Source organism: Bombus affinis, chromosome 8, assembly GCF_024516045.1.
Source record: "Bombus affinis isolate iyBomAffi1 chromosome 8, iyBomAffi1.2, whole genome shotgun sequence".
Lineage (NCBI taxonomy): Eukaryota > Metazoa > Arthropoda > Insecta > Hymenoptera > Apidae > Bombus > Bombus affinis.
Genome location: NC_066351.1, coordinates 11,409,357 through 11,433,917, shown reverse-complemented (window position 1 = coordinate 11,433,917; position 24,561 = coordinate 11,409,357). Strand labels below are relative to the sequence as shown.

The following is a 24,561-nucleotide window of genomic DNA, read 5'->3' as shown; positions in this document are numbered from 1 at the left end:
CATTTTACACACGTTCTGAAATACCGATTTATTGGTCTTACGATAGACTTAGTTGATAATGTGTTCTATTCGCCGGTAGTTCTACCATGTTTTACTCACGTATTGCGCAAACGTAAGTTTTCACTTTGCTGTCAAAATTGAGTTTAGCCTGCATTTATGTACTTACAAACGCGTTTGTATAAATATTTTTATCTAACTCCAAGTTTCATATTTAAGTTGTAAAATAATACTTTGAACTATGTTGAACCTATCGAACAAACTAACAAATTTAAAAATAAATATAACGCACCTGCTTGAATGAAATGTTTATTGGGAGTTGAAACAAAGGTTAGGATGAGGAGTATTATTAATATTTTAAAAACCTTTGTCGCTTTTTTTTATGACTATGCACGAGGATTATCGTACGCTATCATTACGATTTTGATTTTGGGTTATTGCTTACACCCAGCAAGATTTGCATCACGTTATACTTTTATAAAAACAGAAGATATTTACGATGAAATGGAAAGATCTTATCCAACAAGAGATAATTCGTGCTCGATCGTGGTTAATTCGCGAAGATCTTTTCATTTGTTTTATCCGGAGGAACATCCTCGAGAAGATCCCGTGGCAATGGCCCGCCGTCTGGGTATATTACCTGGAGGACAGTGGAAACCTCTAAATTGTCACCCTCTTTTCAATGTGGCCATTATATTACCATATAGAAATCGTCAAACACAGCTCACTATTTTTATGAATTATATTCATCCCTTCTTGCAAGCTCAAAATCTTGATTATAGAATATTTGTGATAGAACAAAGTCCGATACGTGAGTTTAATCGTGCTAAACTTTTCAATGTTGGATATGCAGAGGCGACCAAGGTGAATGATTTTCACTGCTTCATCTTTCAAGACATAGATTTAATACCTCAGAATCTGGACAACATTTATGCCTGCACTAAAATGCCCAGACACATGAGTTCAAGTGTAAATACTTTCCGTTACAACTTACCATACACTGGTTTGTTTGGTGGTGCAATTGCATTAACTCGAAAACAGTTTGAAAAAGTTAATGGATTCTCTAACGTTTTTTATGGATGGGGTGGAGAAGATGATGATTTTTACGGTCGTTTACAATCAAAAGGTCTTCAAGTATGTTAAATATTTATTATCAACTAAGATTATTATCAATAATGACATTATGAAATATTGTTAAATTACTTTTTATATTTGAATCAAATTTCAGGTTACACGTTTTGGACCTGATATTGCTCAATATTACATGTTAATACACAAAAAAGAACCTCCAAGCAATACTAGATTTGAAAATCTTGAGAACAGTGCTAAAAGGTATGATACTGATGGAATTAGTAACTTAGAATATAGAGTTCTTAATCACCAATTAAGACCATTATATTCTTGGATTTTAGCAGATGTTTAGTTTCCTTTACCTTCTGTTTAAAAGTGTTTAATGCAATCTAATTTACTTCCCTCAAAGAACTGAAAATAATTCTTATAATAATTTAGTTAGCAACAATTTATAGAATTGTAATGCTCTGATATATACCCCTAATATTTATAATAATTGTGGCCATTAAATTATTTTGTATACCATTTTTATGTTATCATATAGTTTATTCGCACAATTTTGAGAAAATCTGAGAATATAAATCTTTTGATATTCTGCTGTGTCAAACCAAAGATATAATAATATGTTTAGGGAAGAATAAATTGTAATTCTGTGCAATTAGAGAAACAAACTATTAATCAACATAGGATGATAATGTTATTTAATTGATATTAAAATTCCTTTCAAATGTAGAACTTTTATTAATAATTTGTTTTCTAAGTATTATGTAATGTATTCAAAAAACAATGTAAACATATTTCCTAATTATGTTCCTGTTCGAATTAACGCGGTATTTCACGAAATCTTGATTTTTTAAGCAAGTGCAGATTTAATAGCATAAAGATACTTTTTACAAATAGATTATAGTTTGTTCCTCTATTAATGTCCTCTACATGTCAAAGTATTAGCAACTGATATTATAATCACATAAATCTTTTTCGAACACATTAGTATTAATTTAATTGTTTAATAGTCTTGATATTTCTGAGTATAATATTTATATTGATTAAAAAGAGACAAACATACTATTATAACACTCAAATCAATGGAAACGTAAAATATATTACGTTCGAAACTAACTAAATATAATTGTCATAATAGAAATATTTCAAATAGTTCTCAAGCCACTAGTAATTGATTTTTGTGTATTGATAATGTGATAAACAATGCATACCGAAATGTAAAAAATTTTTAACTCATATCTAGCACAATGGAATACAAAATTTTTGATCATTGAAAATATTTCACTTGTCTAGGTATAAATACAAGTGTTCCAATAGATATTAATACATGCTTTAAGAACTCAACAAAAGGAAACATATATAAAACTATAAATCTACTTAAAAAAGTAATATATAGTTCTACTCTAAGAAAACGTTTTATTGTAAACAACAAATCGGTTAATTATATTCGTACAGTTAAAAAGATTTGGAAACGTAATCCTTACAAAAATTTACTATTTCGAATATTAAAATTTCTATACTACAAAATGGAAAATACAGATAAGACAAAAACAAACCTCAATTATTTAAAAATGAATAGGCGTATATAGCAAGCAATAATGCCGCGTATACTTTTATTATCGCCTTTTAACCTATTGCTTATTACATGGGTTTAACACGTGTGATTAAAAAAATAAGATTAAAGTGTACGAATGATTATAGAAATGTGTATGTATAGCGAAAATTGTGTGATCTCCAAAAATACAGAATAAATCATAATAAAAAGAAAGAATTGACATATATGTATGACTATAAATATATAATTATCTTTGTATAAATATATATATAAGTATATATATATTTATAAGTATGTGAAGTTAATATAATTACATTATAAAGGAATTATGAAATTTAATGTAAATTAGTATAATATAATAAATATATATAGTATACCAGTGATACTTTTAGTTTCACTGGATCATAAGTATGTAAATTGATTTTCATTCAAAGTAACGTTATGAAACTTGAATAAAATGATATAATTTAATTCTCCTTATATACTTCATAATGTTTCAATGCACTTCCCCTGTTGAAGTACAGGAAGTACTGTGTATTGTGCACGAAGTGTTAGACAAAAATTGCTTAGTAAGTGAATTATCTTGTTACTGGTATTTGTGATACACTCTTGGATATGTCCTTCCTTAAGTATCTAATTTTTATTAAATTAACAAGCATATATTATTGCATGTGACTGTAATGTGAACTTCAGCAGCATCATGCAAATAAAGTTCAGAGTATTTTTATCTATCAGCTAAATTACATTATGATTCAATGAATAAGTATGAAATAACAAAAATAATTAATTTACATTATTTCTTAAACATCTTTAAATGAAAATGTCAGAATCGGAAAAAAAGAAGAAATATAAACCGTATATGTCCCAAGAATGGAACGACCAGCAAACAATCAGCACATTAAGATGATACGCATATTGTATACCTATTCGTCTATGAAAAATTGAGAGTACAATTACTTATTTATGGTATATATAAAATCTATTTTCACTATATCCAATGTATTATGTATCAGATAGTTCTTGATAACGCGCGTACATCATTTTCTTTACGCAATCTTTGTATGTGTCCCCTGGTAACGCACTATAAGATGACGATTTTGCTCCTAATCCAGCTGTAGGAACCCTTCTTTCAGCTTCAATGATACTCGTCCTACCTTGGTTCGATTTACCAAGCCCCATTCCTTCACTCCATCCCATTTTTTGTAAAAGTTTATTACCAACATTATCTGAACCAATACCGGCTCTCGTAGGTTCTTCATATGACACCGATATTTCTTCGACCCTAGTTTTTAAGTATTTTTCTTTAAGTTTATTTGGTTGTGGAGGTTCTGGTTCACCATATTTTGCTCTTCTTTCTTTGGCGCGGTCGCGATATTTATTGTTTCTTTGCTGTGGATCGTTTGGGTCTAAACCACGTACTTGATACCAATTTTCCAAATTTTGTTTATGAAGATCAGATAACTGTTGGTGTCGAAGCAATGCTTCTTTACTTGGGAATTGTCGTTTACACAGTAAGCATGCTAATTTACTCCAATCTGTGTGTTGCCTTTCTTCTTGCTGTACATCCTCTATTTCCTCTTCTGTATCACTACCACCACCATAGGCAGCAACCAAACCGTTATTTCCGCTCTGATCTTCATCCTCATGATAAGAATTTGCAAGAGATTTTTTTTCCAATATAGCGTATCCTGCATCTGCAGCTCCGCTTCCGACACCTTGATTACCATCACCACCAGCAAATTCAGAATTCCAATTACTCTTTGCATTCTCTTTCTTTTGATTCAAGGTTTTTGCCCAACGTTCCATATCTTTTGCTATCTTTTTCGCTACTTTTACTTTATCTTGTTTGCTGTCTTTCTTCTTAGTTTCATCCTCCTTCAAAGTTTCTTGAGTCGCGGTAGTAACTGAGGAAGTTGTTGCTTGATTGGTAATCGTATTTGTTGAATCTGTACTACTTGCTGTAGCAGTAATTGTAGTTCCACTAGACGTTGTCCCTGTTGCTTGTGTTACAGTTGTAGCAGTCTGCATATATAAAATCTTTAATAGTAAAAGTTACAAAACTGATGTTAATAATGAAATAGAAATTTTAATCACCTTTGCCGGTTGATATGAAAAAGATTCAGCATCCCAGTATAGAAATTGTTGCGTGTGACTATTATAATAATATTGCGAATTTGGATCATAATATAACCCGGTACTTGGATCATAGTAATAACCAGATGACTCATCATAATGATAAGTGCTAACATCTGGCACAGCTGTAAAAAGATATGAATGTTTAAAAAAATCATTTTGTAGTAAATTTATCTAGAACCATGTTATTAGACTTAAAAAACCTACAATATATTTTACCGTCGCTACCATGTGCAGGAACTCTCCCACTCGCTAAAGTAGTACTAGACGGTGCCGTCGGTGTTGGTCTATTTTTCATTTCTTCAGAATCCCCTAATTTTCTAGATGCTTGTAATTGTTGTATCGCGGACTGTGCTACGGCTGCAGCTGCATTCACTCGATCAGTTTGGTTTAAAGATGGCAAAGTAATTGCAGATCCTTGCATTATTTGATTTTGATAATATTGCGTATAATACTGAAGGTAGTGAGCTTTCTGTGCAGGTGTCTTAGCATATAAATTGGCACTATATTCGGCCAATTGAGCAACGTCATCCAAAGTATATCTTTGTGACTGGCTGTCATTTCCTTTCCACGTGTTGGTATTATTTATTTGATGAAGTTTGCAATAAGTAATTTCCACTTTCCTACCATCTACTACCAATCCCTGTTTTGTAAGGGCTGTATGTAAATACATGGCATCCACTACATTGCCCATTTCTAGGTAGCATACACCTCTTGATGTATTTGTAAGAGAATCACGTCCTATACGAATGCTTCGTATCGGCATCGATGAAAGATTTTTCATTGCCTGCAGGACCGAATCTTCGGTCGTTAGTACATCCAATCCACGAAGGAGAACTGTATTCGTAGGATGAGGACTAATTTCATCGCTACCCTCTCCGCCTTCTTCGCTCTCTGCTCGAGACGCAGAACATTTGAAACATGTTTCCCTTCTTTTGAAATTGTGTGCACCACACTGTAATTGAAAAGATAACACTGCAATACTTGAGTTACACTAGACAAATAATGAAATCTTATAAATAGGTTTACCTTAACACAGTGCCAATCTTGTGTATTTTTTGCTGGTGGTTTATCTACATGGCAATCTTTCGGTATACTGTACTGCATTAAAGCACGATATTGGTCCTGCAGCATCAGTACTCCCTGAAACAGAGAATTTCAGTGTTATCCCGTCCAACATCCTCCCAAAGCAGCTGCATAACCCGTAAACTTTCTTCTTGGTTGACGAAATTATAGATTTTTTTTCTACTTCATAGCTTTCCGTCTCGAACGAACAGTAAAGAAAATGTCATGGTCTTATAACGCGTGGGCCATTCCACACGACTTGCGGACCGACTATACGTATATTTGTACATGCGCGGAAACTTCTTTTGCTGACTAAAAGAATTAAATTTGTGGAAACAAGCAAACATACAATGATTTGCTTGCATACAAATTTATACGTGAATAGGAAAAATATCGTGCATAAAAATTGTCATTCTTTTAAAATGCTTAGCATTAAAAGAATGACAATTTTTATGCACGATATTTTTCCTATTCACGTATAAATTTGTATGCAAGCAAATCATTGTATGTTTGCTTGTTTCCACAAATTTAATTCTTTTAGTCAGCAAAAGAAGTTTCCGCGCATGTACAAATATACGTATAGGTCGGTCCGCAAGTCGTGTGGAATGGCCCACGCGTTATAAGACCATGACATTTTCTTTACTGTTCGTTCGAGACGGAAAGCTATGAAGTAGAAAAAAAATCTATAATTTCGTCAACCAAGAAGAAAGTTTACGGGTTATGCAGCTGCTTTGGGAGGATGTTGGACGGGAATAACACTGAAATTCTCTGTTTCAGGGAGTACTGATGCTGCAGGACCAATATCGTGCTTTAATGCAGTACAGTATACCGAAAGATTGCCATGTAGATAAACCACCAGCAAAAAATACACAAGATTGGCACTGTGTTAAGGTAAACCTATTTATAAGATTTCATTATTTGTCTAGTGTAACTCAAGTATTGCAGTGTTTATCTTTTCATTACATCCACCGTGCGGCCTCCTGAGTCGCGTTAAACTCGACGAATGCAAAACCTCGCGAAGCACCTATACAGAGCAAATACACACATATCCAAAGTTAATCCACGTTTTGCCTGGGAGTCTCTACTCTGAGAGGGCAGGCAATCACAGCACCAACCATTGACAGATTGACTTTCGAACGAAGTATTTTCTTCGCTTCGTCGCTTGCTTTCATTTCCATTTGCCTAAAGCTCAGCAGAATGAATTCTACACGGGTGACAGACGATCTTTCTTTAGTATCTTTACGCGATAAGTTTAATTTAATGCCAGACCTACCCAAGTCTCCTAACCTCCTTTCATTTTTTTATGTTCACTACCGTGAATAGATCAAAGGAGCAATAGTAGAAATTGTATAGAAAATACTTCCCCTTTCAAAAATTTCTATTTTATACAATCATTATTAATATGAAACAATATTGGAAAAAATAAAACTGATATTTTTTATAGATACTAACAACAGAGCCTCATTGTACCGAAAAGAATCACATATTCTATTGTATGTACTCCATACAATAGAATATAATAATTTCGTTACTTGGAAACTAGAATAGTTATATAGAATTGGTTGGTAGATTCATATTCCAATTATTTTATATAATATATAGTATAAGATTAAAGATTTTTAGAAATATTTTACATCACCCTTGTAAGATGAATAATGATGTTCTGATTTCCCTCAAAATATTCTTCCTATGTAATAAATTCTGTTCTTGTTATAAACTTACCTGATTCCAAGATTAGTAAATTAATTAATGATTGGTATTCAATTGAACAATTTTGGGGTATGCATGATTGGTACCGACATAATACTAATATATATGATTGTACAATATTATAAAAAATGGTTTGAAATTTTTTTCTTATTTGTACAGTGTGACCTTCTCGTTAGTTGACTCAAAAGCAATGTCATTAATGACACCGCGGATTATTTTACGTATACATATAAATACACACATAATTGCATCTACACTAATGTAAGATCTATGTCGGTATTTCATGATCGATCACATATAGCGACACGTTACCGTTACGCCAGCATTTTCTTTGAGCCAACTAGAGAGAGAATCACCCTGTAAGATCAAATGTTTCGTATATTAGATTCCAAACCATTTTTTAAAATGATCATTAAAAATGCAACGATAACTTATGCTACACAAATCTAATGCAATTTGCTGAGATAAAAAGCAATTCACTAATTCGCACATTAGGTTTAGGGGAAGTTAACTCACAAAAATAATGATAGTTACCTGTATCCTTTTTACGAATCAGCCTGATGTCCTTGGGCATGAGACCACAGTTAAGGATGTCTTGCCGCACCTGTGATACACACATCATAATAATAACAGTGATGTATGCTTGCAAATGCTGGCTCATGAGTGGCCAATTATGTTGGTCCGCTAAGTTGAGAACCTACGTCATTTTCTGTAATATGCTGAGCAAGCCCACGAATCATTATGGTGTTGTTTGGAGATTGAGATTTGTAGTGGATGCCTTCCATGGACGAACCATAGGTACGTCCATGGTCGTGCTCAAAATCCATACTTTCTCGGCTATGATCATCATCGCGATCCCGATCTCTCTCCTCTCGTTTCCCTCTACGATCTCGATCTCTTTCCCTATCCCTGTCTCTCCTGGAGCGATCTCTATCTCTATCGCGATCACGATCCCGATCTCTGTCTCTTTCTACAGAATCTCTGTCTCTCTGCCTTCCATAACGATCCTCTCTGTCTCTGTAGCTACGGTCTCTGTCATCTCTGCTACGGTCTCTTCTATCTCTTGAACGATCTCTTTCGCGATCTCTATCTCGGCCCCGATGGTTTCTATATTCTGGACTACGATGGTCTCTATCACGATGATCATTGTCACGGTGTTCTACGTAATCTGGTGACCTACTGCTTCCATAATCATTACGATAATCATAATCTGAATTATGTCCCCTCCTTTCAGGTCCGTAACCCGGCTCCCATGGGTCAATGTTGTTACTGTACATGTTGTCCATGCATTTAAATAATTTCTGGAACAATCAAATTTTCGATTATTATATTAGTAATTATTTACTAAATAAGAAATGTAAAATATGACAAATTCAATTAATGCATTACTTTGTAATTTAGAATGTTAATAGCCATCCATTAATGTAAAAATGGCAGCTAATAAGCATTTAAAATTAAATTAAAGCAGTGAACAGAGCATATTATTAAATTAAAACCTATTGCTTTATATATGAATTAAAGTATATAAAATAAACTATCATATGTTAAATGGATACAAATTAATTTTATTCAAGAAGTAGTGGTAGGTATATGGAATACATCTGACATATAGATTTTATACATAAAAATATGAATTTCAATATTTTTTTAATAATGTGGTCCGATCTGAAAATATATTTATTTCTAACAAAAAAATAGTATATTTTGCACGATCATTTTAAATTGTAGTGACAGATTTCATCCGAAATTTTGTACGCGTTTTTATCAGAAAACGTAATGAAAAAAAAGAGGCATGTATTTTATTATTATTACAAGCGTAAATAGGATCAAATAGCAATATCCTATTAGGAGACAAGATAAGAAACAATATAAAACAAAAATATCGAAATGAGAATTTCGATCCGCAAAAGTGAACGAAACATCGTGGTGTTGATTAATAATCATTATTCAATGTTATAGAAGAACTATTGAAATAAAACAAAATTTTGAATCGAATGAGTTTTATAGTCGTGTGAATTTATAAAAGCTTCGTTTTTTTACTTACTTTACTCGTTATTTATGGAAATAGTCGGAGATTAATGTAATGTGCGCAATGGCGTGGTAGCACCTCCTGATTCACATACAATATGGCGTAGCGTGTGGAAGACGGACTCATTACGTGGTGCAAAAAATATGTTCTATCAGGAAATATTTTGTAGATGGCGCTCCAGCTCGTTTTATGCCGTTACATATTTTCTTCGTAAGTGAAAAATTTTGTTTCAAAATTTTATCAGTATTCTACTAGCCTAATTTTAATATATATATCAAGCCAAATAACTTTGATATTGTAAATAAATTTTTTACATATTTCATAGTCATATATTCTACTTTGAGCATGCCAATTGATACGTTGTAGCAGTTTCCATGAAAGCGTCGCGTAATGAAAATAATGTAACGTCTTTTACAGATATAAATAATATTTAAATAAATAATATAATATTTTAATAAATTTATAAAATTCTAGACCGCTACATATTTGGAAAGATAATTTTATTATATATACGTACATATAAATGCGAATATAAATTTAAATTTTCCAGTAGGGAAGCTATTACTGAGAAGAACGTAAGATGGCGTCATCGCGCTGCGTCAGTTTCCCGCGTTAGGATGTTGAAATTGAAACAATTAGAGCGTATGATAAGTGTCGTGCGTGATCCAACCTAAATTTTGGATTAATTTTCAAGTGTGTTTATTCCGTTTTACTATAAACATGTTTTTGATCAAAAATGTATTGACAAAGTAGTATTTTTTATCTTTATGTTCACTTTTCTTTTCTCTATTGTAAAGTTTGGTCATTTATTCCATTAGCTGCTGTAACACGATCTTTCACATAAATTGACTTTTATTACATATATGTATATATATATGTATATATCGAAGAGTATCTAGTTTTTGTAAAAGGTTTATTTCATTTAATTTAATGAGATTAAAAAATTGAATGTTTTCGGACAAAGTACGTTGTCAATAATGTGTCTTTGTGTTCAAATACAATTATCCATCAAAATTTTCGACAATTATTCTCGTCGGACAGATAAGAATAAGAGAGTGTATCTAAGATATCCTTTTAATTTGAAAATAAATTTTAATCATAATAGTGTATGATTATTATGCAATATGTGGTGTAAATAACTTTGTAAAGTATAACCTCAAACTACGTATTATAAAATTTTAATGGTCAATGTACCAGTGTATTATATTAAAGTCTGTCAGTGTTAGACAGCATCAAACAAGAAGCAAGAAAGTGTTCAAATTATCGATCTGTCTACACATTATTCAATGAAGATAATAATTTCATCTTGAAGAAAATGCATAACGTGGTTTTATTCGGTAAGCTTACATAGAAAATTTCTATATAAATACAATATATATTTATTTCATCTGTTATTAAATAATCGGAATTTAAATACAATATTTTTGTTCATACAATAACAAAATTATTTTTTTTTGTCACTGGAATGCGTAACGAACTTTGAACGATTATTTATTGATGATGTTATTCTTAATCATTTGAAAACCAAAAATTGATTCGTTACAATAAGCCAATTAATTCTTATGATGATAATTAGTTTCAATTGCTTTTTCTTATTGATTGCGTAAAATATATGTACTCACATACGTTAGATAGGTTATCTCAAATAAATTTTTACATTCATAATGTACATATGCAGAATTCGTTTTTCGATCTTTGGAAATTTTTTGTGATGAATAGTTTGTCTATAAAATGGTAGGATTCTTCGCAATGCGCAACTGTCTGCGAAAAGGGTTAAGCTTAGGCAATCGAGGTCGGTTTCCGCCCACGTTGCAACTTACCTATCCAGATCGCGCGATTTCGTTGAAATTCGGCTTTACTCGGTCCTGTAGGTGGTTGTCAGTGGTCGCTGTTGTTGCATAGGATGTCTGATAGCATGCATCAGTGTCAGATAAAGGGTACCTCGACCCTTTTACCTTCCTATAAATCTAGCAAAGTGGTACAGCTACCTTCAGATATTTCCTTTCATATATTGCAAAATTCTATTCATTTCTTCTTCTGATAAAAATTAATTCTAAAGTCTGTAGAACATATTTGTACTATTATTCACGAGTATAACCGAAAAATATTGCATGGTACATTATACATATCACGGTTTCTGAATTAATTTGGAATGATTAGAAAAATCCTTTTGATTAAAATCTAGACCGATTTGTTACTGATTGAAATTCAAATTTCATTTAGACATTTTCTCTGAATGTCACAGTACCTTCCCGCGGTGTAACGATTTCCAAGTAGAGGACATTAATATATATATATATATATATATATATAGTTTATCAGAAATACCATAACAGCATGGCCGATAAAAAATCAGGAAATGGGATCTGTCTGCATATGGTTTCTCTAATCCACGCATACGATCCCAGAATTATTTTATTATTACATGGGTTACGAGCGTGTTGGTGACTCGTTGCAGCCCGCTCGTGTTTATTCAGCTATATAGAGGTCGCTAGCTTTACCTGGTCTGGGGATCTGTTCACGATCGCGAGAGTGCACGACAGACGAAGGGACGAGCAACGTTGGAGAGTACGCTCGGTTGAGAGAGCGTGAGAGGCAAATAGGGTACGAATGAAAGACGAGAAGACGAATGAGAAAAAGGGCGAGGGAAAGCTCGAAGACAACCAGATACCGGAAGAAGTGAAAAAGAATAAAGAGAAGGAAGATGTTAAAAATGGAATTAAAAACAAAGAGAAAAAACGTGAAAAATAATAAAAAGGAAAATAAAGGACGGATGAGTCGAGGTGCAAGATAAATGAAAAAGAAAAGAGATAGAGATAGGGGGAGGGGAATATGATGGGAAAGGGATTGAAGTAACAAGAGAAACGGAGGAACAAGAGGGGAAAATAATGGAAAGAGAAGGAAGGGAAATCGTGGAAGAGATAGACAAATGCAAATTGCGAGCTAGGGGTGCAGAAGCGAGTTGGAACGAATGGGAGAAACGGATAGATGGGATGAGATGGAAAATGGGATAGAGAAAGAGAGGCAGAGGCGTCTGTGCGCAATCGGTACGACGCAGACAGCTCGTCTATATACTTGGTTCAACGACCACCGCCCTAGTATCATCCAACCCCGAAGTACCGGGCGGCTCGGTGGTCGCGCTAGATACTAGATTAGGGGAGTAGAGGGGGTTGGGAAGAAGCTAGGGAGTTCGAGGGGGTTGCAACGAGGTGGTTTGGGGAATGGGTTGGTTGGGGAGGTTGTAGAGGGAGAAGAGTCGAGGTGGTGTTGAGCGGAACGGCCCACGGGCCAGTTCCGTCTCGAGCCCAGGAGTAGAAGAGCTACTGGCCGCTTGTCTGCTCCCTTCTTTCGCTATAGTTTCATTTCTTTCCGTTTTAGTTCATTCTTCAGTTCCGATTGATTGACACGTTGGTACACACACGTATATAAACACACACATACACAAACGTACACACGAATACATGTATAATAACATATAGAAAGGTCGCGCGCGACACGTTCGTACACCTGTGGTATACGTGCAACGTATATGTACGTGATCACGCTACCCTTGTCACGCATACACACGAATATTACACGCACACGGACATACGGAAGCGTGCGCGAGCGCGTGCAACGAACAACGTGTTTTGAACATATAATTTGGTCACGTATAGAAAAGAAAAAAAAAGATTGATAAAAGGAAAGAAAGAAACGTACACGCAAAAGAAAACAAAAATCATTCGTTGATTGGTTTGTTGTGATCAAGGAGTCGCACGCTCAATAGTCACTGTACCGGCTCTCCTGTTTATCGTATGCTCAATAAACGGATACAGCCGTGATCAGCTAGCGTATCTTTAGGTCCGTATCTGATCAAGTGTACCAGGCCCCGTAGTACCTGTGTCTTCTGTCCATCCAATACGCGTGCAACAAGCTCGCGGATTGCTTGAGTTTTAGGAAACGTAATTCTCGCATTCAGGTACGTGAACAAATTTCTATTATGTGACCTAAGAAAGCAACAGCTTTCGCATTCTTCTTTCCCCTTTCGCGATTTTCTCCACGAAGCCCTCACCGATACGGATGGGTAGCTGTGTAGAAACCCTTGGACGAGATTACCGTTTCATCCGATCTCATTTACACCGTTATCATTGCGATGTAAAGAATCTCTATTATAATCCACGAGATAAATTTTCAGTCTTAAAGACGGGAAATCGCGTAAACGATGGACAGAATTTGTCTCGTTCGGGGGTTACGTTTTTTATTCAATTATTGTACCAGATAGTAAAAAGGATTGTGCATGCTTTTTATTCCCTTTCTCCTTAGCATTTATATGTTTGTTTTATTGTTGTAATTCTAAGTTGCTATACAATACGAGTCTCGACTTATTGTCGTTAAACCAAAGGAACGCGAACATCTTTGTAAAAATAGTTTTCAGTGAATAAACCGATCGGTCGGGCGTACTAAGAAATATGTACGTAAAGGAAGTGGCGGCGCGTGTATAGGAATAAAAGAACGTAACAACTCTACAAATCGACTCTTTATGATTCGATACAGCGTACACGAATCACCGATTGACGTTATTGGCATTGGGCAGTTTCGTATACCACTCGATCCATCAATTCTGTGTGTACATTGAGGTAATCGTTAACCTACACCACCGTGTAAAGAAGCTTCTCTACGAAACTGATACGATCGACATTGGGTTCAGATTACACATGGTTACGTTACATTGCTATTCTCTTCTTCTTTCGTCGATCGATCACCTACAAATTCTTGAAAGACCGCGAGTACGCGTTATCGTAGAGCTTCAGGGAGAAATTTTTAATTCGTAGCATTCTTTAAAAATTTCTTTGCGCAAAGAAGAGTCTAAATCTAGCGGTTCGCGTTAGTTAAATCGAATCAGACGCTTCGAAGTTCTTTTTAAAGAATTATTTTACCTATCGATTATCGGTGCTAAGACGACGCTTTGAGGTAAAATGGAGATCGCTATCTGTTCAACTTCGCGGCTTTTCGAGCGACCTTTGCCCTGTTCTTGCTGGTAGCCAGTTCCAAACCGCCCCTTGTCAGCTGATTGAAATCGATAATGGTGAGCCTCGGCTCGGCGGGATGTCTGGACAGGGCCTGCACCCTGTCGAGCGGTGCCCCGGGGCTCCGGAACCTGTAGCTCCGGTTCCTGCACCCGCCGACGCCCGTTCCACTTCCAGTTCCGGTCCCAAGCTGGCTCATCCGCGTGCCGCTCATCGATCGGTAACCGCCGCTCGCGGCCATCTCTGTCTCCTCTTGAAAGTACCTGACGATCACGGCCATGCGGATTTCATCATCCAACTTGTTCATTTTCATTCTATCCTGATTCTTAAACCACAACTATTAACTCGTAGAATGAAATTATTTTATCTTTATATAGTAGATTTTACATGGCTATTTCTATTAAGAAGAGTTTGAGAGTTTTCTTAAAATAGCAGCAGAGTAAAGAAGAGGCGTATGAATTTCTATAACAAAGTAATGGGAGTGAAATTACTCGTGAATACTGGCCAGATGTATAGGCGCAGGTTTCCTGGATGTCTTCGGTCTAGGTTCTCTAAGAACTCGATGTCTTGTTCGTGATTGCCTTGTTCGTTTGGTGGATGGTTGATCGGGAAGACCGGCGGGTATGATGCCCATCAGTTTGTAATATTCTAGGAATACACGGGCCAGATTGCGGCCTAATCTATAATCTGTGATTTAATTGGGAAGTCAAGATAGTTGATTCATCGCATCGTAGCACAGGCCTACGTTAAGTACCGGATGATCGATTGGCATCCAAACTTTTTAACGCAAAGCTTTCGCTTTAATTGACCGTGTTATAAATTATTCAATAGTACTTTGCTTAATTTCGCTCGAAAAACACGGAGCGAAGCGAAATAACCGTGCGGCTTAACAGCTGTTTCGTTTGGAATGCTCTCAAGACGGTTTGCCTTCCGAGTGATTAATTACCATTTCCAGGATTGTGGCAATATAAAGTTAGTTGGTTACCTAGATACCAACTGAATCTATCGGGTTAACACACTTGAATATTTTCGTTTAAACATATATAGATTATTCTAGATTCGTGAAACATTCTGTTGCAAGAATTCCAAAGACAGACGCGACTGGAGAATTTTAAGCGAAACAAATGCTCATGCACAAGTAGAAAATAATTCACGTATTCACGGAAAATAAATATAGATATCAAAGGATACATCCTTCCTCGGTGTACGGGAATATTCCAGGCGTTGATTTCCTAGTGTATCCGAACATCGATACCTCGATGCTGTAGCAATTTACATGTTCCTTGAGAATGGAACACAGATAACGACGCGCGGTCCCAGCCTTATGGGGATCCTGATTGTACATCGTGTTCCCTATTTCATAGTCTTCGGCGTGTTGCGCTAACAACTTTGGTAACACGATGTGCCTCTCGTACCTGAGAGGCTGGCAGCCGTTAGTTAGATAGTGTCATTTGGAAACGGAAGGATCTTATTTTCTTTACGAATATCTCGAGGGAATTTCTTTAGGAAAAAGAAAAACGGTTAGAGATACCTGTACACGTCGTCGTAGGTGTTTCCATAAACGAAAAGTCCCGTAGCGTTGGTATGAGCGTGTAAGTCAAGTACGCAGTCCAATGGTGTACGGGAACTCTTATCGAGGTTCTTCAACATCGGTTTGATCGCTACCAGAGCAGGATGCAGCCAATCGGAGATTTTGTTCCACGAACGATTCAAGTCTTGCCCCATCAGAGTGGATCTTTAACAAGAGAACATTCTGTCGCTCGTTTGTTTCTCGTTTGGCAGAGGATTCTCTATTTACCTATAATTGCCAAGAAAAACGCCGTCAGGGTTTAGCATCGGCACTATCTTGAAAACGACATAATTCCTCAACACTTGGGCGATGGGGTGGGAACTGACCAGAAAGTCCATTAGACCTTGGCAAACGAAGGAAGAGGGTGACTCGCCTGGATGTACTCTGGCAAGAACGACCACCACCCTCCTTGAATGTTCTTGAGAGTCTTCCAGATTTGAAGTTATCGTGACCAATTCGATTTTCCTCTTTTGTATCGACGTGGCTAAGGTTTCCCTGTTTGTACACGTTAACCTGGTGCAAAGATTATCCAGATGTGCCAGATAGCGACTGTACGAGTATGGATAGGTCAAAGCAAATTGATACACATCTTCTTCACGGTCGAAAGAAAAGGCGAAACTGAGGACGTAGTGGTTTTGGTGCTGCGCCGATTTGTAGTAAAATACCTAGAGGAAAGTTTCGTAAAATATTTTTCGTTACTGGTTTCATCGTTTTCTGTAGACGGCAACTCACTTGGTCTCTGGGAATCCTTTGCCACTTTGGTTTACTGCTGCTCTTCACCAACGGCGTCATTCCGTTTCGAAACAGATTTGCGCTCTTCGATATGTTAACTATGTTAAAGACCACTCGTTGATCCGCTTTCACGTTGTCCACGGTGAAGTTGAACCACAGGCGAAGTCGCGGATTGCAAATATCAGGCCTGATGAACAGATCGTACTCGAATTCTGAGATAAGGTCCACCCTGCCCAAGTTACCGGTCTCGAACGAGGCATCGAAACAAATGTGTCCTTTCTTCGCCTTTCCGCTGTGTCCCGGTGGTCGCATTATCATTTTGTTCACGTTTCCCATACCTCCTTCTGTATCACTGTCCTCGCTCTCTGCACAGTCAAACGTCTCTTTGTAGTACTCAACATCCTTGTAATTCGTTAAAAACGTTTTCAATCAAGCGCAATTAAGTAGCAAAGAAGAAAAGAATTAATCGAAACGAAATATAGATAAAAAAGGATCGAACCAGCTCTTTGATAGAGGCTGGTATGTTCCAACGGATCTCGACCCTCCCCGTGAGCCATTCCGAAAGAGGAAACGCGCTGATCCACTAAGCAGAAGACGTGGCAACAGACTGACTTTCCTCTGGGTCTAAACTACCTTTTATGGTGGGTGTTACCACCTACGTGGATAAAGGCTGTAACACCGATCGTGCCGTTGGATCAGCACGTTACGGTTAATTCTCGTGTCGGTTCTCGTGCGAGGAATCTCTCGTGTGGCCTAGGTTCGTGATTTCGCGCGGTTCAATCGAGCAAGATTGGCGGGAATTCGCGTGGCTGCCACGCGTCAAAGATCCCACAGGATCGACAAAGCAGGCTTTAACGAAACGGACAAAGTCGTTTGCGGTCACGAGAAGCTAGTTGATCGAAATCTAGACGAAGAAAAGAGGCTAGATCGGCAATTTACTTTTGGTGCTCGGTAAATTCGGTTCGTTGATATCTATTTCTAAATCCGATCTTCGTATCCTTTCGTAATCTCGCGCTCGTGGGAACGAACGAAGGTGGCGAGTGAGAGCGCTGTTGCTCCTGGTCACGAAACGCCGGAATTTGAAATTGAGCGATGAACTTTAGTTTCCAACCGTGCGGAGGTCGTGGATCATGTACGAGATACGCACGAAATATTTTTCACATTTCTCCTGTTTTTTGTATGGTATTTATATATAAAAATTGGAATAGCAGCATAGATTAAAGTCATCTTTGTATCATCTGTATCTCTCAGGGACTGTGTTAAAGTCTGATCTAATACGAAATTTTTAAGACCATCCTCCACGGATTTAAACGGCTTCTTAGCTTTCGTTCTTTCAATCTATCTGATAGTTTTCCACGTATCTAGTGCATTATAGCGTTCTGGATCTATTCTTTCTCGCGTATTAACGATTCGAAGAAGCGAAGAGATTATATTAGGGCTGGCGAGATCCACGTAGCGCGTGCTCGAAGTAGTAAGAAACAGACAGGAACGTCCACGTCACGTCTTCGACAATACACGTCGTGGTGTCTCAAGTCTAGCTGCTCCGTTCTATCATGCATCGTTCTTTTCTCGATGGGTACATAGCGTGTCGCGTGCGGATTTCTAAATCAGGCTTGTTCGATATCTATTTCCATGCGGTTCGTACGATGCCCGTAAATGACACATCTACCAACTAAAACCCACGCGTCTATAGCCTGGAAGGAACGAAAGCACAAAGAAAAAGGGAAATTAAACTCAGTCGGTTAGGCTATAGTGGTTTTCCGTTGAGATTGCACAATTCTCTTATCAATTATTCATCGATTGACGCAAAACCTGACCATTATACCACGAGTCACGTGAACTTAGCCAGTCAATGCTAGTGACCGACAGTGACTCGTTTCTCGTTCGATCAGATTTGATAGAAGCATAGAAAATCGTACGAAGTCTCGTCCCGTAGAGTTTTCTCGATTTACGACCATTTAAATTTAGTGTTAGGTATTTTTTTTCTTGAAAGGCTGGACAACGACAAAGGTTGATAGCTTGGCATTAATGGCAACACTTTATCCACGACGGGACAAGCTTCCACCTCCGGGAAACGTTCTACAATTTGCCCAGGCAAATGTCTGCGGTGTGTTGTCTCGCCTCGATTGCGGCTGTGGAAGCAAGAGGGAAAAAAAGAGAAAATTCCTGGGAAATTGGAGGGAAAAAAGGTCTGAGGACACTCTGGAGCTGACGGTTGGGAAGAGCAATTAAAAGTGGGACAAAGAGGCTGGACAGAAAAGCACGGAACAATCAAGGGGACGGCAAGGGTGGCTGGAGGATAGAGAGGGAGAGGATACACTGTGATACGCACCGCTGAACTCATACTAAATCTTCAACAGTTCCGGCTACGAGGGGAAAAAAAAAAGGAAAGGCGGCCTCGGTCGTTATATTTTTTCTCCTCGACACGGTTTCCCTGGATCGCGATCTAGATCGAACGAAATTAGAGGAATCCAACTATAAGAGGCTTCCTTCTAGTTTATTCGTTATTCCGTGACGCGGAAAACGGAAGTTAGGTCAAGAGAGAAAGAGAAAAAGGCGACCAGAGCGGTAATAATAGCTTGGAACAGGGAAGGATATGGCAGCTTCGAGTCACAAAGGGAAAGCCACCCCTCGCACATGGAAAACCGACCGAGAAAGTGTTCCTCTGCGGTAAATTTTGCGATCTATATGTTATATCACGAGGCGAACTGGTCTCCAAAGAGGAACACCTGCCAAATGTCAGAGGGCAATAAGCATCGAGCTAGCGTTGATCCTCGCGTGACTGCTCCTTGAGTCGGTGATTCGGTCGGCTTGACGGATCACATAAGATCTATCGGAAAACGACGTCGAAATATAGAAGCACACGTTTATAGACAAAACGTTTCTCTCTCGTGTAGAGGTGCGATCACGCAGATAGACGATGTGGCATGTGTTACGTGCTCGCGTTTCAGTCACGGAACGGTTTCTAGCTTGTTACGAACAATTCTCGAAGACGGATCGAGCATAGTACGTACCAGTTTCCTCAGCGTCGGACATATCGAGAGCGGAGTTTGACTTGTCCCGAACTGGTCCACACGAGGCTCAACTTCTCATCGACTGGACGATACTAACGGCGGATCCACGCGCCTGGTTTCCTTGGTTTGTTGAATCGATAGGTGTCCCTGCTGCCATTTCTTTTCGTTTTTGCCTTCAGCCATGAAATTTTCTGTGTCTCGCGTGACTGTCCCTTGGCTATACGTATAGAGTTTCGACGAAAGTTCATAGAACTAATGCAACCTCTAACGAGACGGTCGTACGACCGAAATATAAGGAAAATCATAACCGTGCTTTGTAACGCGTGGCATTTTATTTTGCTTGGATAAAAGCTGAAGATCTGACCCCTGAAACACAATCTATCAATCTATAACAGGAAGATCGATCGTTTCTGTGGTAAATATTTGCGCAAGAATATTTGTCCTTCTTTCTACGTACTCGATGTAACATGCTGAGTGGGGAAAGATTTTTAAGAACACGTTCGGGACACACGAGCCGCATAGAATATCGAACAATGAATAATTCGTCCTTTATATTGTGGAAGATTCGCAATTTCGAAATAACGAGTTTGGCACGCGTTTGATACGCGTCTGGAAGCTACGTAATCCGCATGCATAACCCTGGCTCGATTATCAGACTACGGGGAGACGCACGGATTCAGCCTCTGATGCACGTGTGCAGCCTCGTTCCCGGGTCCACGCAACCCGCTCCGTGCAACATGCAAAGTGAGCTTAAGTCACGCATATTTATTGTTTGACCAAGCACCCGGATGAGCAAGCGCAAATATAGCGTGTCACCGGGAGAAGGGATGCAGTTATGGAAACTTGCTGTTGCCTCTGAAAAGATACATTCCCGAATAGTTGGTTCAATGCTCCAACAACGCGTAACTATGTTAACTACCTGCGTCCACTAATCGATGAACCCGCATAATTCCTGGATACCGCTCGTCCTGCGAACTATTTTCACTAGCCCGAACCACGCTGGTAAAACTCGTGTAAAACTATCCAAAAGTGGTTTCCAAATTGCTGGTTAAACAGAAGTTTGATAGAATTTCACGGTCTAGTTGTAGAGATTACTTTTATAGAATGAAGGATTATTGGATTCCCAAGGTATTTCTTCTCTAACCGCGACAAAAAAACGACTCCATTAAGGAACGAAAAGTGGTTACAATTCTGAAGGGATATAAACTCCTTCTCTGGCGATCCTTAGGATAAGCACTCTCTAAAGGGAGGGCTACGTATAATAAGAACATCTTGGATTTTAACGGTAGTCGGGTGGATTTTGTAATTCATCTGGATAGAACTGTATTCATCGATCGTCGAGCAGAGGATCGGGAGCGTAAAAAGTTGGGAATTTGAAGATTGGAGAGTCGCGGTCCGGGCAAGATTCGCATCGGTGGTAGGTGCATGTACGTGTGTTTGTTCGGCTGGTGAATGTCCTCCGTTCCTGGGCTTTGGCTGGGACTTCCTGGTGAACCCTTCCTTCACCCTCGTCCCTCTCTGTTCCCCGAGTTGTTCGCAGCCGAGCTCTGTGCAACGTGGAGGGAGAGAAACGAGGAGAAAGAGAGGGCCGGTGCAAGTGTAGGAGAGAGAGTGAATAACTAGGAGAACGCAAGAGATCGATATTCGAAACCCCTGTGCCGTTGGGCACCGAGCTCCTCTTGCCACCCCACGCCCAATGGCGTAGCAAGAGGGGGCAATTGGGCTAGGTACTGCCTGTTCCCAGGATACTCAACAAACGGAAGTTTGGGACAAAGAGGAGGAGCGTTATAAATTGCCCGAGACGGGATTCGGGATTTACGCGGTGCTACCGTCTGCCCCATCCCTGTCTGGCTGCATTTTTTTAACGTCGTCGTTTTCATCGAACATCCGGACTATATTTTGACGGATAATTTCAATTTTCCTATTATCACGTTGGATTTAATATCTGGTATTACGATACGGCTGGATGTTATCTTTTGTTTCGTGCGAATGGAGATAACCGGAGTATGGAACTATCTCGTTTCGACAGTAAAATGGTAATTTCAGTTGATAGAAGCTATTTATATGATGATTTTTAGAGGCACAAGTTAAAATTGTGATATTCTGATTTAAATTCAAATCTAATACATATACTTACATTTTCTTCGAGCATCTATTTATAGAGTACGATGGAATAGATTTGTACAGGCTACGCCGTTGCCCGTGTCTGTCCTCGTATGCATGCTATTTACCATTAGATTATCATCCCCTCATTTTTTCGTCTTTCCCCCTATCTGGCTCCGTTTGTGCTTTCTTTCGACCCCTCCTGGGCAGCTCTTTTCTCAGCGTGACTTTTTCATCCGCGTATCTTGTATCTCGCGTTGCGAATGTAACAGGCGGCAACGAGCAAACCAATTATTTCCGCCGTGATGATCGACTCACGTTCGTAATTCCGAGGCCGAGTCATTAGCGAGCCCTCTTTGCAGAGCGTTCGTTAACATTGACGCCGTTCGAGTAATAACGTGGAAATGATATTCACGTCGGCTCGCGTACTTTTTATCCTGTCGATCGATACTTTCCTCGTTTGTACTCGATCACAGATAAGATAATCGTCGATCAAGTGCAGACTATGATTTTACTCGTTTACGTACATGTTAAAGAGGCAGATTGTTCTTATCCGAATAGAATTGCATTCGAACATTTACTGTTTCATATATTTGCTGTTACTATAAAGGGATCAGAAAAAGTGGGGTGCTACTTTTAACTAACAAAAGTTTCGATAGGAAATGCGTAATTTGATTTTTTTTTCTTTGTTAACGTTTCATTAGCGCTGCATCGTCGTATTGTGTGATTTACCGATGCCCGAGGCACGTGGACCCATTTACGCAGCACGTGTCCTCTCAAGATTCCGCTAGGGATAGCGTTACAATATTCCGTGATGAATGCACCTCCTCCAGGTAGCTAGGGCTCCGACAAAAAAGGGGCTCTTGATTCAATTCGGAGCCTGTAATATCTTGTGCTTACAACGAAAAAGGGGAAAGGAAAAAAAGAAGTGACGAGAGGCAGGGTCAAAGGGGACGAGACGCAAGGGATAAAAGTCGAAAAGTTAAAGCGATTATATTCAATGAGGAAAAAAGAACGAATTGGACGAATCATCGGATTTTGAATATCGGTTCGAGTTTAACTTTCTGGAAAATTTGGTGGATGTCCGTGCACGTTAAAAAAGGGTGGCGGGAGGACTGGGGAAGATTAAGATAGGGGGGGATAGTTGTGAACTATGTGGTAAAGGCACGGCGAAATTTGGCCGCATTCGCACGGTCGAAAAGCTCTTTCGTACAAGAGGGAGGTCAACCCCTGGGACGACGGTTTCCATTTTCAACGTGGCGCCTGCGTTCTCGAGCTCTGCACGGGCTACCAACCCGCCTCTCCTACGCTCGTTTCCCCTTTTCAAGCCTTCGCTCCACTCTCTTTTCTTTCCGTCGTTCGCGGAGCCTGAATTTTCACCCCTTCCTCTTCAACCCTCGAGAGTAGCGCTTGCGCACGTGCACTCCCCCGTACGTCTAGCCATTTTTTTCTTCTTCCCCTCGAATTCAACCCCCGTTCCTCGGAACACGATGGCGAGACCACGACTTCTCTGACGAAATATTCAAATATATTTTTACGTCGAATTTATTATTCGTCGACTCTAATCGCGTCCACGCATCTATCTCGTGTTCACCGTTACTTCTAAATTTTCTGCTTTTCAATTTTTTTGGCGAACGTCGTTGAAACAACGGTCCTTGAGTTGTTTTGTAGCATCCCTGTCTGTGAGAGTACCGTCCGCCTCCACTCGAGTTCGCGATTAACACCTTTTCCCGGGCCATCTAGCTAGCGGCGCGGCGGTTGCTTTCCCCTTTCCAACCTTTTACCGCGCTCTTCTACCACCTGTATGCAAACTACGCCCTGCTATTTTAGAGTCGAGAGTTCCCTTTTTCTTCCAAAATCTTTGTCCCAAACGGCGATTGTTCGATCAACAGCTATCCACTAACTACTTCTTTCCATCCCTCGTTCTTTCTTTCTCCTCCTCGTATATGGTCCCCGGGAGTGCTCTTTCAATCAGTATCGGTGGTTGCAAGGTCCAGAGGATCTCCAGAGGGAGCAGCCATTGTTCACGACCCTTCCCTAGCGCCTGCGTGCGTCGTGCAACTACCCTCGATTTCATTTTCTCTCTCTTTCTTTGCGTATTTGTCTCAACAGCTTTTCAGCCGATCCTAATGTCCAGATAGGTCAGAGAGCAATCCTCTTTGATTTCTGTCCGACGCACGCGACTCCTTGGGTCTCTATAAACTCCTCAATTTTTTGCATTTTCGTGTTCCTGTTTGAATCAGCAAACGAGTATTACACGCGGAGTGTGGAACGATGCAAAGTTATTTTCAGCAAGAGTTATTACTTCGTCAGAATTCCTTCTGACGCATACATCCCCGTCGTAGTTACATCCATGCAACTCTTTACGTCGAATGAGTTAACGTCACGACAATTTCCAACCAAGTATTACTTCGCGTTTCTTCGTCACTCGGCGCCTGCGTAGATTCCGCCGCCTCCGGCCACGGTTTTTCTTCGTTTCCTTCTCGCCGCTCTCCGTGGCCCGGTTTCCATCTTTCAAACCGCGTCGACAAACGGACAACCATAGTTGCTGGTATCGGGAAGATGCAGCCATT

General features: G+C 38.9%; 4 protein-coding genes across 6 annotated transcripts in view; 2 read left to right on the top strand and 2 right to left on the bottom strand.

The window, feature by feature from the left end:
- Positions 1 to 118: 118 nt before the first annotated feature.
- LOC126919185 (beta-1,4-N-acetylgalactosaminyltransferase bre-4-like) lies at positions 119 to 1,595 on the top strand. Its single transcript, XM_050727989.1, has 2 exons — positions 119 to 1,131; positions 1,226 to 1,595. Exons 1-2 carry the CDS (start codon positions 298 to 300, stop codon positions 1,418 to 1,420), a joined length of 1,029 nt encoding a protein of 342 aa, XP_050583946.1. The 5' UTR covers positions 119 to 297; the 3' UTR covers positions 1,421 to 1,595.
- Positions 1,596 to 2,467: 872 nt separating this feature from the next.
- Positions 2,468 to 9,732, bottom strand: LOC126919191 (RNA-binding protein 5-like). The gene is made up of 8 exons (XM_050727999.1): positions 9,579 to 9,732; positions 8,236 to 8,835; positions 8,069 to 8,138; positions 6,787 to 6,848; positions 5,789 to 5,914; positions 4,967 to 5,714; positions 4,721 to 4,884; positions 2,468 to 4,648 (listed from the first exon to the last, which is right to left on the bottom strand). The coding sequence occupies exons 2-8, from the start codon at positions 8,818 to 8,820 to the stop codon at positions 3,629 to 3,631; spliced, it is 2,775 nt and encodes a 924-aa protein (XP_050583956.1). The 5' UTR covers positions 8,821 to 8,835; positions 9,579 to 9,732; the 3' UTR covers positions 2,468 to 3,628.
- A 1,144-nt stretch (positions 9,733 to 10,876) lies between these two features.
- LOC126919182 (ELAV-like protein 2) overlaps positions 10,877 to 24,561 on the top strand; it is a 43,053-nt gene continuing 29,368 nt past the window's right edge. The window contains exon 1 of one of the 2 annotated variants that reach the window (XM_050727977.1): positions 10,877 to 10,900. The gene's annotated coding sequence lies outside the window, so the exon portion shown is untranslated. Of the gene's footprint in view, positions 10,901 to 12,835; positions 13,522 to 24,561 lie in introns of those variants that run through there. The other variant, XM_050727975.1, reaches the window with a different exon arrangement.
- LOC126919172 (cytosolic carboxypeptidase 6) lies at positions 13,844 to 21,699 on the bottom strand. Of its 2 annotated transcripts, XM_050727948.1 has the most exons (9): positions 20,805 to 21,699; positions 20,343 to 20,740; positions 19,886 to 20,251; positions 16,872 to 17,236; positions 16,368 to 16,804; positions 16,101 to 16,304; positions 15,761 to 15,984; positions 15,061 to 15,256; positions 13,844 to 14,832 (listed from the first exon to the last, which is right to left on the bottom strand). In XM_050727948.1, exons 3-9 carry the CDS (start codon positions 19,905 to 19,907, stop codon positions 14,529 to 14,531), a joined length of 1,752 nt encoding a protein of 583 aa, XP_050583905.1. In that variant the 5' UTR covers positions 19,908 to 20,251; positions 20,343 to 20,740; positions 20,805 to 21,699; the 3' UTR covers positions 13,844 to 14,528. The 2 variants fall into 2 exon arrangements, with proteins under 2 accessions (XP_050583905.1, XP_050583904.1); XM_050727947.1 differs by lacking the exons at positions 19,886 to 20,251; positions 20,343 to 20,740; positions 20,805 to 21,699 and adding an exon at positions 17,371 to 17,462.